The 20,919-nt window shown below is 46.7% G+C and overlaps 1 protein-coding gene across 2 annotated transcripts in view; it reads left to right on the top strand.

The window, feature by feature from the left end:
- Positions 1–19,936, top strand: part of HYDIN (HYDIN axonemal central pair apparatus protein) — a 3,619,565-nt gene extending 3,599,629 nt beyond the window's left edge. For both annotated transcript variants that reach the window (XM_078670948.1, XM_078670947.1), the window contains 2 exons: positions 17,125–17,349; positions 18,235–19,936. In XM_078670948.1, coding sequence (XP_078527074.1) covers positions 17,125–17,349; positions 18,235–18,729 — 720 coding nt within the window. In that variant the 3' untranslated portion in view covers positions 18,730–19,936. The remainder of the gene's footprint in view (positions 1–17,124; positions 17,350–18,234) is intronic.
- Positions 19,937–20,919: the final 983 nt, after the last annotated feature.

Here is a 20,919-nt window from a genome sequence, read left to right as displayed (position 1 = left end):
CTCTGACTGACTGACTCTCTTACTGACTGACTGACTCACTCACTCACTGACTGACTGACTCACTCTTTCAATCTCTCTCTCACTGACTGACTGACTCTCACACTCTCACTGACTGGCTGACTGACTGACTCTCTGACTGACTGACTCTCACTCTCTCACTGACTGACTGACTGACTCTCTCACTGACTAATTGACTCTCTCACTCGCCCTCACTGACTGACTGACTCTCATACTCTGACTGACTGACTCTCACTATCTCACTGACTCTCTCAATCTCTCTCTCGCTGACTGACTGATTTGCTGACTGACTCTCACTGACTAACTCACTCACTCACTCACTGACTGACTGTCTCTCACTGACTGACTAAATAAATGACTGACGCTCACTCTGTCTCAGTGACTGACTGACTGACTTACTCACTCTCTCTCGCACTCACTGACTGACTCTCTCAATCTCTCTCTGACTGACTCTCTTACTGACTGTCTCACTCACTCACTGAATGACTCTCTCTCTCACTGACTGACTGACTGACTCACTCTCTCCATCTCTCTCTCACTTACTGACTGACACTCACACTCTCACTGGCTGACTGACTGACTCCGACTGACTGACTCCCACTCTCTCACTGACTGACTTGCTGACTGACTCTCTCAATCTCTCTCTCTCTGACTGACTCTCTCATTGACTGACTGACTCTCTCATTGACTGACTGACTCACTGACTGACTGACTCTCTCTCTCTCCCTCACTGTCTGACTAACTCTCTCATTCTCTGAGTGACTGACTCTCACTCTCTCTCTCACTGACTAACTCTGTCAATCTCTCTCTCACTGACTTACTGTCTCTCTCACTGACTGACTGACCCCCTCACTGAATGACTGACTCTCACTCTCTCACTGACTGACTGACTAAATGACTGACTCTCTCTCACTCTCTCTCTCTCTCACTGCCTCTCTCTCACTAACTGACTGACTCTCTCACTGACTGACTCGCTCACTGACTGACTCTCATGGACTCTCTCTCTGACTGACTGACTCTCTTGCTGACTGACTCACTCACTCTCTCATGCTCTCTCTCACTGACAGACTGACTGACTCTCTCACTCTCTGACTGACTCTCTCAAACTCTCTCTCTCACTGACTGACTGATTCACGGACTAACTCTCTCAAATCTCTCTCTCTCTGTGACTGACTCTCTCTCTCAATGACTGTCTGACTCAATCTCTCTCGCTGACTGGCTGACTGACTCTCACTCTCTCACTGACTGACTGACTGACTCTCTCACTCTCTCTCTCTCTAACTGACTGAATGACTCTCTCACTGACTGACTTACTCTCTCTCACTCTCTCTCACTGACTGACTCTCTGTCTCTCACTGACTGACTCTCTGACTCTCTCTCTCACTATCTCGCTCTCTCACTGACTGACTCTCCCTCACTGACTGACTTTCACTCTGTCTCACTGACTGACTGTCTCTCTTACTGACTGACTCACTCACTCACTGAATGACTCTCTCTCACTCACTAACTGACTCACTCACTCTCTCAATCTCTCTCTCTCTCACTGACTGACTCTCACTCTCTCTCACTGACTGACTGACTCTCTCTCACTGACTGACTGACTAAATGAATGACTGACGCTCACTCTGTCTCAGTGACTGGCCGACTGACTTACTCTCTCTTGCACTCACTGACTGACTCTCTCTCTCACTGACTGACTGACTCTCTCACTCTCTGACTGACTGACTCTCTTACTGACTGACTGACTGACTCACTCACTGACTGACTCTCTCTCCCCCTGACTGACTGACTCACTCTCTCAATCTCTCTCTCACTGACTGACTGACTCTCACACTCTCACACTCTCACTGACTGGCTGACTGACTGACTCTCTGACTGACTGACTCTCACTCTCTCACTGACTGACTGACTGACTCTCTCACTGACTAATTGACTCTCTCACTCGCCCTCACTGACTGACTGACTCTCTCATACTCTGACTGACTGACTCTCACTATCTCACTGACTCACTCTCTCAATCTCTCTCTCGCTGACTGACTGACTCGCTGACTGACTCTCACTGACTAACTGACTCCCTCACTCACTGACTGACTGACTCTCTCTCACTGACTGACTAAATAAATGACTGACGCTCACTCTGTCTCAGTGACTGACTGACTGACTTACTCACTCTCTCTCGCACTCACTGACTGACTCTCTCAATCTCTCTCTGACTGACTGACTGACTCTCTTACTGACTGTCTCACTCACTCACTGAATGACTCTCTCACTGACTGACTGACTGACTCACTCTCTCAATCTCTCTCTCACTTACTGACTGACACTCACACTCTCACTGGCTGACTGACTGACTCCGACTGACTGACTCCCACTCTCTCACTGACTGACTTGCTGACTGACTCTCTCAATCTCTCTCTCTCTGACTGACTCTCTCATTGACTGACTGACTCTCTCATTGACTGACTGACTCTCTCACTGACTGACTGAGTCTCTCACTCTCCCTCACTGTCTGACTAACTCTCTCATTCTCTGAGTGACTGACTCTCACTCTCTCTCTCACTGACTGGCTCTGTCAATCTCCCTCTCACTGACTTACTGTCTCTCTCACTGACTGACTGACCCTCTCACTGAATGACTGACTCTCACTCTCTCACTGACTGACTGACTAAATGACTGACTCTCTCTCACTGACTGACTCTCTCACTAACTGACTGACTCTCTCACTGACTGACTCGCTCACTGACTGACTCTCATGGACTCTCTCTCTGACTGACTGACTCTCTTGCTGACTCACTCACTCTCTCATGCTCTCTCTCACTGACAGACTGACTGACTCTCTCACTCTCTGACTGACTCTTTCAAACTCTCTCTCTCACTGACTGACTTTCTCACTCTCTCACCGACTGACTCTTACTGACTCTCTGACTCCCACTCTGTCTCTCACTAACTGACTGACTCTCACTGACTGACACTCTTACTGACTGACACTCTTACTGACTGACACTCTCACTCTCTCTCACTGACTGACTCTCTCACTGACTGACTGACTCACTGACTAATTCACTGACTAACTCATTTACTCTATCACTGACTGACTGGCTCTCTCTTTCAATGACTGACTGACTCCCTCAATCTCTCTCACTGACTGACTGACTGACTGGCTCTCTGACTGACTGACTCACACTTTCTCACTGACTGACTGACTCGTTGACTGAGTCACTGACTGACTCTCTCTGACTGACTCTCTCACTGACTGACTCTCTCACTGACTGACTGACCCTCTCACTCTCCCTCACTGTCTGACTGACTCTCTTATTCTCTGACTGACTGACTCTCACTCTCTCTCTCACTGACTGACTCTCTCAATCTCTCTCACTGACTGACTCTCTCACTGAATGACTGACTCTCACTGACTCTGACTGACTTACTGTCTCTCTCACTGACTCTCTCACTGAATGACTGACTCTCACTCTCTCACTGACTGACTAAATGACTGACTCTCTCACTGACTGACTCTCTCTCTCTCACTAACTGACTGACTCTCTCAATCTCTCTCTCACTGACTGACTCTCATTGACACTCTCTCTGACTGACTGACTCTGACTTACTGACTGACTCTCTCATGCTCTCTTTCACTGACTGACTCTCTCACTCTCTCACTGACTGACTCTTGCTGACTCTCTGACTCTCCCACTCTCTCTCTCACTGACTGACTGACTCTCACTGACTGACTGACCTACTCTCTTACTGACTGACACTCTCACAGACTGACACTCTCACTGACTGACTGACTCTCTAACTGACTGATTCAATGACTGACGTTTTCACTCTATCATTTACTGACTGGCTCTATCTCACTGACTGACTGACTCTCTCAATCTCTCTCACTGACTGACTGACTGGCTCTCTGACTGACTGACTCTGTCACTCTCTCTCTCTCACTGACTGACTGACTCTCACTGACTTATTCACTGACTGACTGACTCTTTCACTCTCTCACAGACTGACTGACTCTCTCTCTCACTCACTGACTGACTCTCTCACTCACTGACTGACTCTCTCTCACTGACTGACTCTCTCTCACTGACTGACTGACTCTCTCACTGACTGACTGATTCACTCTCTCACTGACTGACTGATTCACTCTCTCTCACTGACTCACTCTCTCACTGTCTGAATCTCTCTCTCTCACTGACTGACTCTCTGACTCTCTCTCTCACTGACTGACTCTCTGACTCTCTCTCCCTTACGGACTCTCACTCTCACTGACTGACCCCTTCCCTCTTTCTCACTGACTGACTGACTCTAACTGACTGACTGACTGCTGCCTGACTCTCTCACTCTCAATCTCACTGACTGACTGACTCTCTCACTGACTGCCTGATTAACTGACTGACTCTCTCACTGACTGTTATACAGGTACTATTTCCCAACATTCACCCTCCTGTTATTTATCCCCCCCCCATAACAAAAAAAACAATAGCAAGCAAACATTGCGACAGCCAGAAAGAAGTTGTCAGCATTGGAAGGACAAAAAAAACCTCAAGATATTATTTATTGTTAACACTTTTTTAATATGGCTGTTCAGTTGTACATTATGCTTTTTTGGTCATATATAAGGTAACACAAATGCTTCTGACACTTCTTTATTATAACTTTTTAGCATGCTGCAGACTTCTGTACAGCACAGCTTAAAGACATAGGCAAAGTCAATATCTCTGGCTAAACACTTATAAGGTCCCAAAGCTGAGACCTATTGGCTATGCCAATGCTTGTTTATAGTGTCCCAATTCAGATAGCGCCGTTACAAAACTGTGGCATAAAGCACAACACAATCTGGCACTGTGATATAATGTGCATCGCTATTCGGGGACGGAGCCACAACAGCATGGTACACGGTCCAAGAGGAGGGGTTCGCAGCTGTTTGAAACAGCACCTTCAAGCTATCTCCTTGGCCCTCTGTGGTAGCTGATGTTGCCCCTTGAATAACAAGCTTCACATAGCCTGCCATCCAGAGCCACCTTAAACACCCCACTCTCGCAGAGATTATGCTTGCATGATTTTCAAAACCAAACATGCCACTAAGTGCTTCTCTAAAGCCCATCAAATGAACTGCATTCTAAAACAAGGACAAGATCCTAAATGACACACCTTCTGGAAACGTAGTGGCTGCTATGGTAAAAAGCATGCTGAATACATGTAATTCAAATGTATACCTGCATGGCTATTCATTTGGTCGACTCAACAAACAGATCGCCTCCAGTCGCTTGAATGACAGGTGTTTTGGTTACAGGGCTGAACACTTTATTTACCTTATAAGGGTAAAAGGCAAAGAAGGCCCTGGTTGAATTCAACCTAGTCCTCCTGTAGATCTGGGAGCGGGACTTCAGGCAATTGAGACATCCTACCAACCTATAAACCAAGGACACTATACATCACACATCGTTATTCACATCAGAAGCATTTTAAACCTAGTGTGAATTTTGTGCACTTATTAGTGCGTGTGGAGGGGTGCAGTCCAATGGAAAATGGAGACGTGAATTTAAACAGTACCACACAGTATCCTGTAAATTCGTTTTTCATGTACATTTATTTACACAAGGGCTTGCTTTAAATTAAACTTAATGGAATGATTAAATGAAAGCAGAAATTTACAGGGATCTTTTTTATATAAATGAAGCACCTCTCACATTTTGCCTTTCCACCAATACACAGCGTTTCACTGGGATTTATTTTTTTCAATTAAGTACCTCTCGCAAGTTGGCCGCAAACTGGAGCCAGGAACCTTATGCCTGCATTGTGGTATTCAGTGACAAACAAAAACAACCATAGCTCCTGGCCTTATAATATGACCCTGGGTACAGGCTGCCGCTCCGGCCAACCAAGAATTAAGTACTACTAAGTGGCGGCTCCTCCGTTAAGGCGGTGGAGCGTCGCCTCACTGCTTTGAAGCAGCGAAAGAAAGGAAAACTAAAAGGATATTTGGTCCTGCTACAGCAGCTTTACGTCACATGATGGAGCGGTGCTGCTCTGCTCACAGAGTAGGGCTGGGCAGGAGTGGTAGCACCCTCCTAAGTGCGCAGTGACTGTGTTTGGTCCGCCCAGCAGTCATGCGTACTTCGCATGTTCTCCACGCAGTCTACATTACAGCCTGCATGGAGAACATGCCCAGGCCCCAAGCCCCTGGCCGTGCGTCGAACCACGGTGCTCAGATTATTCACATTGCAGTGTTGTGATTGGTCAGGGGAGCCTGGCTGCTACCTGTTCCATTCATGACGTGAGGAAAGACGACGTAGAGACACGGCGGTAAGGTACGTTTTCTTTCGTGGTGCGACAATGCTTGAATCGTGCCAACAGGAGAATATAGGCAGGCCATCCTATGCACCTGAGATCCCATTGTGGCTCTATGAGGTGTTACCGCATGGAGGGAACTGGCAAAGGTTGCGGGACTGGGAAGACCAAGGGATCTCTAATATTGGGGACCTCTATGATGATGGCATCCTCATACCCTTCCAAGACCTCATGGAAAGATATGAAATACCCAGACAAGACTTTCTCTTACACGCGGCATTGACGGCAGCCATTTGTAAACACTGGAAGAAAGGAGGGGAGGAACCATCGACCTTTCTCCCCTGTCAGTATGTGGTCACTACAGCGCGGAAGGTAAAGGCAGTTACCTGTTTATATAGGAGAATCACACAGGGGTCCAGAACTCCTCTAGATGGGCTGCACATTAAATGGGAAGCAGATCTGGGGACACCTATAGAGGAAAAGCCGTGGGAGATGTTGGTGGAAAGGGCGTGGAAATGCTCCCGGAATGCAAGATTTCAACTACTACAATTTTATGTGTTCCATCGAGCGTATTTCACTCCTCTCAAACGTAATGAGTTTTTCGGATCCCATACAGCCTGTCTGCGGTGTAAACTGGAAAACGCCTCATTTGTTCACATGCTCTGGCAATGTCCACTGCCAGATGAGTTCTGGGGGGAAGTCTCGATCAGACTAAAGGAGGTGACGGATAGGGACATTTAGCCGACCCTGGGTGTTTGCCTGCTCAACTGGTTTCCCCACACTGCCCGTAATAAGATCACCAGTAAATTTGTAGATTTAGGGTTAGTCCTGGCAAAAAGAGAGATTATTAGTCATTGGAAGGCAGTCACTGTGCCCAATGCTGCACGATGGCGGCGAGAATTTATAAAGTGGGCGGATTATGAGGGGATTTTCCGACAACAAGTGGCTCAGAGGACCAATACTGACAAATTGTTGGATGCGGCTAGGGCATGGGAAGCGATGGTGGACTTGCTCAAGAGTCCGATCGTCGACGACGACTGACCTTCTGAAGGGGAGGACCTATTATCGCGATCTGGAACATTACCTTGCTAAGTAGGGGGTTTGGTTGATGCGTAAGACATTTGAGAGCATCCCCCTAAGTGAAAGCTACCTTACTGACACAATGATTCCGTTTGGATGGTAGGAGTCAATGCGGCGCGACATAGAAGATACGAGAGAGAGCGACATGTCTGACGGGGATGGGGGGAGGGGAGGGTCTGGGAAGGTATGAGGGAGGTGGGAAGTTGTTAATTAGTTGTTGTATTGGATGTGGAGATGACACAGCACATGGTCCAGCATAGGGCATCATAGGATCGACGCCCCAGATAGAATCAAAGATCGCAACATTTCAGCAAAGTAAGCTGAGTGGACAATTCTGCTGAAGTAGTCGGCGAGAAAGGACTGGATGGGGCTGAAGTGAATCTGATTGGGGCATGAAGGTTAACTAATATGTCAATGTATTCTTGAATGTACTATGCAAGATGAATATGATAACACATGCAAATGGAAAAATTTAATAAAGTCTGTTTAAAAAAAAGTGTGTTTTCTTTCTTATTTTTAATATCCGCTTGCCCTCTCCCTCGATCCATGCCGGCCACTACTGGTGCTACGGTTGCTGATGGGCAATCTAATATTGCTTGTGCAGAGCCTTTTGGGCTGACATCCCCCTCTCCATGCCAACCCTCCCGATTTAAGTCTAATTCAGATATGTGAGCAGCTGCTTTGGGTGAGGGCATCCAATTAATGCAAAAGGTCTCGAAATAACAAAACAATAAGACGAGCCTCATTTCCTTTTAACGTGCAGGGCTTTGAAGTGCACTAAAATGTATATCAGGGGCCTCGAATTACAGGGTGTCAGCAAGCTACCAGTAAACAGAAAAGGCAGAGTGGTGTTCATTGTAGAACTACATGGCACTATAATGCCTTGATATTATAGCTGGTTTAAATTAGCTTTTATGTCATAATTAGCTTCTGCCTTTGGAGGATATTGAGCATGCAGTTGGTGCTGACTCCTTTTTCTTTTTTTTTTTTGTAAACAGATTTTACTCAATAATATCCAAGCATGTAGGAGTAATAAAATGGGATTACAGAGCTTACATCGTGCTTTTGACAACAATTATCGATAATCATGTCTGATGGTCGCACATTACCAGTTGCAGGTTCTCGCCATGTGTGGTCCTTTCACAAAATGGTAACAGTATTTGTTGGTCAAATCAGAGTCCTCAGGTGAGCTATGCTCTGCATCCCTGTAGTGGTAGATCGACATCTCAACAGAACGCCCCAGTACGAACTCGCAAGAATCACAGTAAACAATATAATAACGAAACCCTCTCCACCCCCCTTGCCCCCATTCAACTCCTACCCACCCCCACCCTAGGGTGACCAAATGGCATTGGTGCAAATTCAGGACGGTGAGTGTAAAAATTCAGGACAAAGGGTCAAAATTCAGGGCACAAATTCAGGACAGGAGGTCAAAATTCAGGACAAAACTGCAGGACAATAGGTAAGTTTTACAGACACCTCAGAGGTCGTGCAATAGTATATAAGTAAGCCCAGCCATTTCCATTCATATTCAACCATTTGCAAACCTATCCATCATGTATCCTTCCATCTATCATTTCACTCATCCATCCCTTCATCCATCCTTTCACTCATCCATCCATTATCCATCCAACCACCCTTTCACTCTATCCATCTGTACACTTATCCATCCACTCTTCATCCCATCCATCCATTCACTCATCCATCCAGCCAGTTACCCTTTCACCAATCCAGCCATCCTTTCACTTACTAATTCTTCCACCCATCCACTCTTTTAGTCATCCATCCATCCTCCCTTTCTCTTTCCATCGACCTTTTCACTTAGCCAACCTTCCTTCCATCCATCCACCCACCCATCCATCCATCTACTCATCCACTCATGAATCCATCCATTGACCCTATCAACCATCCATCCATCTATCTATCTATCATCATTTCACTCCTTCACACATCTATTCATCCTTTTGTCCATCTACCCTCCCTTTCACTCACTCATCCATCCTTACATCCACCCTTTCACTCATACGTCCATTCATTCACCCTTGCACTTATCAATCCATCAATCCATCCATCATTTCACTCATCCACCCACCCACCCATCATCCACCCAACCACCCACCCATCATCCACCCAACCATCCACCATCCACCCACCCATCCACTCATCCATCCACTCATCCATCCTTTCACCCACCATCCACCCACCCATCCACTCATCCATCCATCCTTTCACCCACCCACTCATCATCCATCCATCCATCCTTTCACCCACCCACTCCTCATCCATCCATCCATCCTTTCACCCACCCACTCTCCATCCATTCTTTCACCCACCCACTCATCATCCATCCATCCATCATTCCCCTCATCATCCATCCATCCATCCTTCCACCCACCCACCCACTCATCATCCATCTATCCTTCCCCTCATCCATCTATCCATCCTTCCTTCCCCTCATCCATCCTTCCCCTCATCCATCCATTCTTCCCATCCATTTATCCTTCCCCTCATCCATCCATCCTTCCCCTCCATTCATCCATCCATCCTTCCACTCATCCATCCTTTCACCCACCCACTCATCATCCATCCTTTCACCTACCCACTCTCCGTCCATCCAATTTTTCACCCACCCACCCACTCATCATCCATCCATCCTTCCACCCACCCACTCATCATCCATCTATCCATCCTTCCTTCCCCTCATCCATCCTTCCCCTCATCCATCCATTCTTCCCATCCATGTATCCTTCCCCTCATCCATCCATCCTTCCCCTCCATTCATCCATCCATCCTTCCACTCATCCATTATCCATCCTTTCACCCACCCACTCCTCATCCATCCATCCATCCATCCATCCTTTCACCTACCCACTCTCCGTCCATCCATCCTTTCACCCACCCACCCACTCATCATCCATCCATCCATCCTTCCCCTCATCATCCATCCATCCTTCCCCTCATCATCCATCCATCCTTCCCCTCATCATCCATCCATCCTTCCCCTCATCATCCATCCATCCATCCTTCCTTCCCCTCATTCATCCAGCCTTCCCCTCATCCATCCATCCTTCCCATCATCCATCCATCCTTCCCATCATCCATCCTTCCTTTCATCCATCATCCATCCTTCCTTTCATCCATCCATTCTTCCCATCCATTTATCCTTCCCCTCATCCATCCATCCTTCCCCTCCATCCATCCATCCTTCCCCTCATCATCATCCATCCTTTCACCCACTCATCCATCCTTCCCCTCCATCCATCCCCTCATCCATCCATCCTTCCCCTCCATCCATCCATCCTTCCCCTCCCTCCATCCATCCCCTCATCCATCCATCCTTCCCCTCCATCCATCCTTCCCCTCATCATCCATCCATCCTTTCACCCACTCATCCATCCATCCTTTCACCCACTCATCCATCCATCCCCTCCCTCCATCCCCTCATCCATCCATCCTTCCCCTCATCCATCCACCCTTCCTTCCCCTCATCCATCCAGCCTTCCCCTCATCCATCCATCCTTTCACCCACCCACTCCATCCATCCTTTCACCCACCCACTCTCCATCCATCCTTTCACCCACCCACTCATCATCCTTCCCCTCATCATCCATCCATCCTTCCCCTCATCATCCATCCATCCATCCTTCCCCTCATCATCCATCCATCCTTCCCCTCATCATCCATCCATCCATCCATCCTTCCACCCACCCACTCATCATCCATCCATCCATCCTTCCTTCCCCTCATCCATCCATCCTTCCCCTCATCCATCCATCCTTCAACTCATCCATCCATCCTTCCCATCCATTTATCCTTCCCCTCATCCATCCATCCTTCCCCTCCATCCATCCATCCTTCCCCTCATCATCCATCCTTTTGCCCACTCATCCATCCACCCATCCTTCCCCTCCATCCATCCCGTCATCCATCCATCCTTCCCCTCCATCCATCCATCTTTCCCCTCTATCCTTCCCCTCCATCCATCCATCCTTCCCCTCCATCCATCCATCCATCCCCTCCATCCATCCATCCTTCCCCTCATCATCCATCCATCCTTTCACCCACTCATCCATCCATCCATCCATCCATCCTTCCCCTCCATCCATCCCCTCATCCATCCATCCTTCCCTCATCCATCCATCCTTCCCCTCATCCATCCTTCCTTCCCCTCATCCATCCTTCCTTTCATCCATCATCCATCCTTCCCCTCATCCATCCATCCATCCCATCCATTTATCCTTCCCCTCATCCAGTCCATCCTTCCCCTCCATTCATCCATCCATCCTTCCCCTCATCCATCTTTCCCCTCATCCATCATCGAGCTACCCTTCCACCCATACATCCAGCTATTTACATTTTCTCTCATCCATCCTTCCCCTCATTCATCAATCCATCCATCCTCTCTCATTATCCATTTATTCACTCTTTCATTCATCCATTTACCCTTTCACTAATTCATCCAGCCATCCTGTCATCCATCCATCCTTCCCCTCCATCCATCCATCTTTCCCCTCTATCCTTCCCCCCTTCCCCTCCATCCATCCATCCATCCCCTCCATCCATCCATCCTTCCCCTCATCAACCATCCATCCTTTCACCCACTCATCCATCCATCCCCTCCATCCACCCCCTCATCCATCCTTCCTTCCCCTCATCCATCCATCCTTCCTTCCCCTCACCCATCCATCCTTCCTTCCCCTCACCCATCCATCCTTCCCCTCATCCATCCTTCCTTCCCTTCATCCATCCTTCCTTTCATCCATCATCCATCCTTCCCCTCATCCATCCATCCATCCATCCCATCATCCTTCCCCTCATCAATCCATCCCTCCCCTCCATTCATCCATCCATGCTTCCCCTCATCCATCTTTCCCCTCATCCATCATCGAGCTACCCTTCCACCGATACATCCAGCTATTTACATTTTCTCTCATCCATCCTTACCCTCATTCATCAATCCATCCATCCTCTCTCATTATCCATTTATTCACTCTTTCATTCATCCATTTACCCTTTCACTAATTCATCCAGCCATCCACCCATCCCTTCACTTACTTACTCGCCCACCTTTCCATATTAATTATGAGCTGAGCCCTTTTGAGAAGAGGCCCATCAAGAACTTCACGACTGGGACAGAAGCCACCCAGGGCAGAGACATGATCCACCACAGGGGGGACAAGAGCCATCACAGGAGGGGGAACAGGATCCACCAGGGTGGGCACAGGGGTGGGCATGCAGTATTCTAGTATCATCTTGGGCTCCTCGCCCCCTCCTACACAAGAGGCTCTCTTTCCAAAATGCCATCCCCCACTGTGATGTACAGTACTTACAGGAGATACTCTAAGAGGACTGATTGAACTGATAGTCCTCCATACTTTGTTAATCAGTGTGGGTGTGATTGTGCCTTTTCTTTATTGTATTACATTATAGACTGCATGTTCAAAGAACGGAGGTTTGCTTACAATGTATTGACAGTAATTAAGCTCTGTGAAGAGAACCACGTGCTGCCTCCGTGTAATCTGGCTGAGCGGAGTCTAGGATGTTTGGGGCCCTGGGTAGAAATGGAATGTGTGAGCCCCCCTCTAAATTGCAGAGACATGAGTCATTCAGGGCTGTTTGCATCTGAATAGATGCCCCTGCTCCTGAAGTTGCAGCCCCTCCTCTCAGTCACCTTCGACCTCTTAACAGCTCATCAAGGGCTGAAGGTGTCAGGGCTGCCATCCCTCTGTGCCTCTCCAATGCTGCGGGGTATCTGAGCTTTGCTACTGCATGGGAGTCAAGAAGGGAGGTGTGGGCAAGCTGTGCCGGCTTTAGGGTGGGGCGACCAGGGCCCGGCTAAAATGACGGACAAATGGCATCCGTTAAAGAATCCTTCATGGACAACGGACAGACGGCCAAAATTACGGAGTGTCCGTGAAATTTACGGATGGTTGGTCACCCTACCCCACCCCCCCAGGAGGGGGGGCCTTAGGCATGTGCAAGCTGTGCACCTGCACATGGCCACCCAATCCTAGGGGCCTCCACGCCAATATATATCCTTAATATAATAATCCACTGAGGATGGATACATATTTGCGTAGTGGCCACATGCTGGGATTTGGTGGCCTTCGGCTCTGTTCCACTTCCAAACACCCTGACCCCGGTCCTCCGCTCTTGACTGTCCTCCGCGCCTGCGTTCCTCCTAGTACCTGAGCTCTGGGGGCTCCGCCCCACCCGGACCCCCTCGTCCCGGGCCCCTTACCTACGCTCCCTGCCCAGGGCCGCCATGAGCCTAGAGCCGCCCCTGCCCCCAGGCATGTCGCTCAATCATCTATGTGTCTGTGGAGAGTAGTATCCAGTCATTCAAGGCATCAGGCACAATAATTCCAGTAGGAAGGGATCCAAAAAGGGGCCGCCGCTATGCAATATATGCTTTCAATCCCCCAGGCTATGTGCCCAGATAGGGCAAAGCTTCAACCCCCACACACAGGTCTACTCATTCAAGGGGTGGTTAGTTGGGCGCTTAAGCAACTCTACTAACGCCACCCACGCTCTCGCCGTGTCTAGCATTTTTTCATTGCCTACTCTCTGGGCCATTTACAGTTTAAGAATCCCTTCACAATCTGCCCATTGTATAAATTCCCGCAGCCACCTCGAGATACTAGGGGCACTGGTTGCCTTCCAGTGACTGATAATTTCTCGTTTAGCCAGGCTAACCCCAGGTCTATGAATTTGCTGGTAACTTTATTCCGGGCAGTGTGAGGAAAACAGTGTAGTAGGCAATATCCCGGGGTCAGTGTGCTGTCTCTTTCCATTATATCGCCTACCTTAGTCGATACCTCGCCAGAGAAACACCTCTAGTAATGGGCACTCCCAGAACATATGTAAAAATTCCTGCGTTTTCTAATTTACACCGCGGACAGGCTGTTCGGACCCCAAAATACTCATTAATCTTGTTAGGGGTGAGATATGCTCTGTGGAGGACAAAAAATGGATTAGCTGGAATCGTGCATTTCTGTAACTTTCCCATGCTCGTTCTACTAGTGCCTCCCATGGCTTCTCATCTATAGGCATCCTGAGGTCTGTCTCTCATTAAAAATGTAGGCTCTCCAAGGGACGTCTGATCTCCTGGGTGAGCCACCTATTAAGGCAAGTGACTGCCTTGATCGTCCCAACCACCGATACTACATACTGGCATGGTAAAGAGATCATCGGTTCTACCATTCCCTTCTTCCAATGCTTACAGATGGCTGCCGTCAGAGTGGCATGTAAGAGAAAAGTCCCTCCTGGGAAGCTCGTAACGCTCTAATAAATCATTAAAGGGTAGCAGGGTATTGTCCTCGTAGTGGTCTCCGATAGTGAAGATCCCCGCCTCTTCCCAGATTCATAGTCCCTGTCAGTCTCCCCAATGGGGTAGTGCCTTGCAAACCAGCAGCGGAATCTCAGGTGCATATGGGGGTCCCTGTTGGGCTCTTTTACCAGCCTGGTTCCAGCATTGGCGCATCGGCCACAGATCCCCCGGAGCTTCTCTTTCGCTCAAGGAGAGCCACAGCAGCACACGGGAGAGCTGTCTCAGATCCAGATCTGTACCCCATAGCCCTTCCCATTGTGAAGCCTTCCCGCCATCCATTTTGTGAACCACTGCAGTTGAGCTGCGTGTGGTAGTAGGCCTCGAAATCAGGCACTGCAAAGCCCCGCTCCTGTCTAAGTCTCATCATGGTGGCGAGCACTACTCTCTTCCCGGCCTGGCCAGTAGTCCCTTGGCACCTTGCAGATTGTCTGCAGAGTTGGCGAGGAACATTAGAAGATCATCTGCATATAATGCAATAAATTGGGATTGGCCCACCCCGTCCAGTCCCCGGTAATACCGCCCTGATCACGCATGAACAGCCAGAGGTTCCACTGCCAGCGCGAACAAGAGGGGAGACAGCGGACATACCTGTCCCATTCCTCTGCCCATAGCGCAGGCCTCTGATATCACACCTCCTGTACGCACCCTGGCAGTGGAGCTCTTATATAGTATTGCTGTCCAGGCCACAAATCCCTCTCCTAGCCCAAAGGCCCTCAAAACTCTAAAAAGATATGACCATTCAAGACTGTTAAAGGCCTTCTCGATGTCAATCGATAAGATGCACGCCTCATCTTTGTCACGGGTGGGGGTGTCCATCAACCGGAGCAGTCGTCGTATGTTCATGGCCATGTTCTGGGATGGAATAAAACCCGCCTGATCTATGTGCACAAGCGCCATCATGTGTTGGTGCTGACTCCTTAACGGAATAGCATGTGGAACTGGATATTTATACCACCATGCTTCTTTTCTGCATACGCCTGGAGCCTCTTTTAAAAGCCCACTCACTTGCACATTTTTCCTTGAGTTCATCAGTGTCTGAGGCGAAAAAAATGCCTCCATTTCTACCTCCTCACTTCGAGGTGCATCCCTTATAAAAAACTGGATACCAGTCATGCTATGCAAGAATGTGGTCATAAACATCTGATAAATGTGGTCGAATGCTTCTTTTAATTTGGGTTATACACATTTAACCTGTATATGTTTTTAATCGGAGTCTTTTGTGCCTTGTTTTGATATGTGTTGTCATATTGTAACAATGTTAATCTTTGTTGCTGAGGTAGTGGCAATAAAAAATAAATTTCTTGGCCTCCATGCATTAGTATAACATCAGAAGAAGTAATCATTATTTTAATCTTTCACAAGAGGAAGAGTTTGAAAATGTTTTCAATTGATTCATTGTGTCTGTCCTGTGAAGTACCACATAAATGCACAAGCGTTCTTTACAAGGCAAATGACTAAATATAAATACTGTGCAGTCAGCTATGTCAGTGGTTAATCAGAGCTAAACCCAATGTCAGAGGACCAAATCCAGGTTTATAAAAGCCTTTTTTAAAAGAGGTCAGTGATGGTCCTCGAAACAAGTGAAAGTTCCATTCTTAGAGATTTGAATTCTGTGAACACCGGGAACAGCAAAATTAAAGTCCGCTAGATCCCAAAGCCTTCAACTGTATCAGAGTTCTTTGTCATAGCTCTGAGATGGGATGAAGGATTTGTGTGTACAGCACCATAGGCAAAAGAAACATATCTTTAGCTGAACATGTCCTGATCTAGGCAGCCAATGCATTTATTTCGTAACTGGACTATGTTTAAACGTTGTCACCATGCTAACCAGTGTGGTAACTATTAAGTACAGCTCTAATGGGCATCACGATGAGTTTTGTGCAAATGCACCAAGACCATGTTGTTGGAATCGATCCAAGCAACATCCATTTGCTTAAAGATATATAGTATGTTCCTGGATAATCAACCTGAAATCCAATATGAATCCAGAGAAATTTGCATATGGGGTCAGACTTGGAGAAATATTAATCACACACAAGGCCGGAAGCCACTCCTACCGAGGAAAAGATCAGACAGAAGGGGGAAATGAGAGAAAGAATGTATTTTGAGCATTAAGCATTAGACCGTCTGCCATCCAATCGTTAATCACTTCAGAAATTGTCATTCAAAATGCTGACAAAGAGTTCTAAGCATTATGAATTATCATTTCATAATCCATTTATCTTTTTCCTAAACTTTATTTTCTTAGTGAAGTTGGCAGTATCTTAAATAGAAAAAAGTTTAGATCACAAGAAATGGCCAGCAACATAAGTTCTGGATCAGGTGTTCAGATATCTTTTGTAGATATTTTTTACACTGGGCATGCACCTTCTGCTTAACAAGCATCACCTCCTTTCTGTTCTCAGGGATCACTCATGTTCGAGTTCCAGCCTCTGAAGGCGTGTGAAATCACCGGGCGCCTGATTCTACAAAGTGCTGAACTGGGCACCTTCCAGTATGAACTGATCCTCAAGGCCATGTCTGCCAAGCCTGAGAAGACACTTTATTTCCGCACACCGCTAGGATCTAACCAAATCCTCTCTGCCAAGTTCACCAACTACACCCGCCAGAAAGTAGAGTACATCTGCAAGGTATTGAAGGTTTTCTCCCCTTTAGGCTAGAAGAACATTAGTGAAGGTGGTTAGAAGATAGTGTTGCAGTCTTCGGAGCATTCTGTTAACTTAGAGCTCTAATCTGAAATGAATGAGTGACTAGGAGAGAGAAAACAGTGATGGGTGGCATGTAACACTGAGTAGGAAAGGCTCTCATGTTAATGTGATTTGGAATCACTGAAATAACTATCTTGCAATTTCAGATTTCTAGCAGGGTAAATGAAAAGAAAGCCTTAGATTTGGGGGTATTTCGATCTTTGGTCATAAAAGGGCTGTTCTTAAGCACATCAAATTTACTGAATCAGAGGGAGTCATCGTGACAGATAAATGGGGTTCGGCAGGTCATCAAGATCAATATGAATTGATAAAGTAAGTGGTGGTGGTACTATTAATGGGTGAAAGTGGTTGCTGCAAGGCTTGAGTGATTTGTCAGAAACAAATTGTAATTGGTACTCTACTCGAATAGCTTGGGGGGGGCAGGTCAAGTTTGAGGTCTTTTTTCTAGTGAATTTTGTGGGAGGGGTTGCTGTATGGCAAGATTAATAAGAATTAGCAGAGTTTACGTCTGGAGCACTGTGAAACCTGCCTAGTTACTTTACAGAGCTTGAACCGCAAAGGCGACTAATGATTATGAATTTAAGGTTATCCCAGACCTTTGAGCTTCAGTTTTTTCTTCTTGAAATATGCTAAGTCATAAAGTTACTATGGCAGAGCAGTTTAGGATACAAAGTGTTATGTGATTTTGAGAGCCATCAAATTGAGTGGCAAGGTTTAAAAATCAGAGATACCAGTTTGTTTCTGGAATTAAAATATTGTTTGATTTTTTTATATTCAGTTCTTATACATGTTTATTTTCCTTTTCAGACTGACAACAGTGACTTCCATGTAGAAAAAGTCATTAATGCAGCTCCAGGATCCCAGGGAGGCACAGAGGTCAATGTGGAGGTGACCTATGAACCAATTCAACTGGGCGAATCACGGGCTGTTCTTTCCATCTCCTCCCCCACCGGAGGAGAGTACACTATCCCTCTTATCGGCACTGCCGTTGCTCCAAAACCCTTGGGCCCCATTGTAATCCGAGCAGGATCTGCCTCTTCCACAACCATCCCCTTCAAGAATGTTTTCCCGCAGACCACCATCTTCTCCTTCCACGTGGACAACCCAGCCTTCGGTGTAAAACACAGCGAGAGCATCCGCTCCAGGAAAGTACATTACATCCCGGTGTCCTTTGAAGGCAATCCCAGCGGCAGCAAAGCCCCTGTCACAGGCAAGCTGACCATCTCCTGCCCGCGAGCAACGGGTGTCGGCCAAGGTATCTACTGGGTTGTCTACTTAAAGGGTGTGACTCCTGAGAAATGAGGAGGTATCCAGCCTCTCCTCCCTGGAAAGACAAAGCATGTGCCTCGGCTGAAAGATATGAGCAGACCTCCTTTCTAAAGAGAACACTTTTTAAAGACCCTCCGCTTTTAGTGCCTTACACAGATCATTTTTGTAATGAGTGGGAAAGTGACCAGGATCCATTGGTGACATATATTTTATTCATTCTCATGCCGAATATGCTTTCACAGATTAACTTTCCGCACCACAATCCACAGTGCAGTCCTATCCCCGAAGAGTACACTGGACGCCCACTTCCTGTCTCAGGGCATAAGCCGTTTCCATTCCAAAGAGCCGAATGGCATTGCCATTATTTTTGTTCTCTTTTTCTTCTCTAGGATGAGTTAAATGGCTTGTCCCTTTCATCCTTCTATAAATAGAAGGTACTCTGTATCCTGACAAGAGTAAAAATACTGTTTCCTTCTGTTTTAGTTATATTACTCAGCCATACTCTATTAAAGGTGCTGGATGTCTCAGACTACATACTTCAATTTTTTTCTACCAATGCACTTTACTCACGGCATCGGGTTCTACTGTCTTCGTCTTTACCTATCCTCTCTTCAGCAGTTCCATTCTTCTCTGTTTACTTGGATGCCCGGGCCTGCTATCTCTTTCATAATTTCTTGTCCTTTGTTTTCCACCATCAGCCTCTTCCTTCATTGTGTTCTCTCTCACCGTTTCGGCTGTTTCTCTCTTAACTGCTGTCCTCTTTTAACTGCTGTCCTCTCTCAAGTCTGCTTGTTCTACCTCTGTCAGCTATTATCCACTCCTTAATCCAGCTTGACCCTGTCTTTAATTCTTTCCTAACCTTTCTGCTTTCCGCTACCTGCCGTTTTCCTTATTGGCTATTTTTCTACTCATTCTCTACCTCTTTTTTCCCCTCTCTATTTTCCTGCCCTCTAGTTTCCTTCGCCTGCTTTTCTCATTTATTGGCATTTGTTTTCTCGGCCCCCCTTCCACTCTCTACCCCATGTGTCCTGAAATATTACTCATTCTAATTTATTTTTCATCAGTGCCTGTTAAGAGTTAGTATGGCGGAAAAGCTATATCCTTAGAGGAAGGAATGTCCCAAAGGAAAGAGAGTATTATAGCTAACTCATATCTACAAGTCTGGTGTAAGAAGATTTTTATTTATGTAGTTTCTTTTATGTGAAGCTGCACTTTAAAATAAATGCAATGTAAAACCATACCGGGTGTGTTGTGTATTGTTTTCAAGAAATGAATGGTAGTGGCAGGTCAGACTGAAGACATGTGAACTTAGAGAAATTGGAAGGATTTCAATATGGGTGGCTTCGCTGTGCTTGGACTCCTTTGTGTTGAATGTTACTTTTTCCCTTTTGCAGTAGTGAGGTAAAGGTTGAGGACTCACTTTGAGTTTTGTATACTGCTAGGCACTGTCGTGTTCCCAGCTGATGGTGTTGTCCGCATTATATAACCAGAATAGATTTTTTATTCATGCTGTTTAAGAAAGTTTTACACCCCATTACACAACTGTCATCTATTCTGACAAGCTTTTTTCTAAGCCCTATAAAATGTTGGGATCACTCTTATCAAAGAGGAGATTTCAAGTGTTGCCTACAAGCCAGGTCAACTGGGTACCCGTTCACTGACAGAAAACTGGAATACTAAGCCGCCTTGATTTTCCAAGGGAGGTTGGCCAAGCAGCCGAGGCCTAGCTAAAAGGAGGTGGGGTGAAAGTTAAGACTAGACAGTGTGTGACACTTTTCTCCACACTGGGCCAGTCATAGATTCACGTCTGAATTACTTTCCATTCAGAATAGGAATAAATGGTACATTTTAATTAGCAGAAGTTTTCATGTGGTGCAAACTCTGAAGCACGATGAGAAACACATCCACCTTGTTATGTGGTCCTGAACCCAAGTCAGTGAGGTAGATGTGCACTGAACGTCACTCCTCCAGAGGCCAGAATACCTAGGATTTTCAACCGTATTTTTGTGATGGGAATCCACACAAAGCTCTGCTATTCTTTCTCTACCTATAGCTTCAAAACAAGACATGCGCTGAACCAAAAATTATTTCTTGCCACCGAGTTCTCTATGGAAGCCAGATACTAACTGCTGTCTTCTCAGATGCAATTGCTGGTTTGGGCCAAGAATAATATATCTATATATCACTGTGATAAATAATGACATATTTAGCAGTAAAGAAAAT

The sequence above is a fragment of the Lissotriton helveticus genome, chromosome 12 (genome assembly GCF_964261635.1).
Source record: "Lissotriton helveticus chromosome 12, aLisHel1.1, whole genome shotgun sequence".
In the NCBI taxonomy this organism is placed as follows: Eukaryota; Metazoa; Chordata; class Amphibia; order Caudata; family Salamandridae; genus Lissotriton; species Lissotriton helveticus.
The sequence above is the reverse complement of the archived record's forward strand: the minus strand, read 5'-3'. Positions and strand labels throughout refer to the sequence as shown.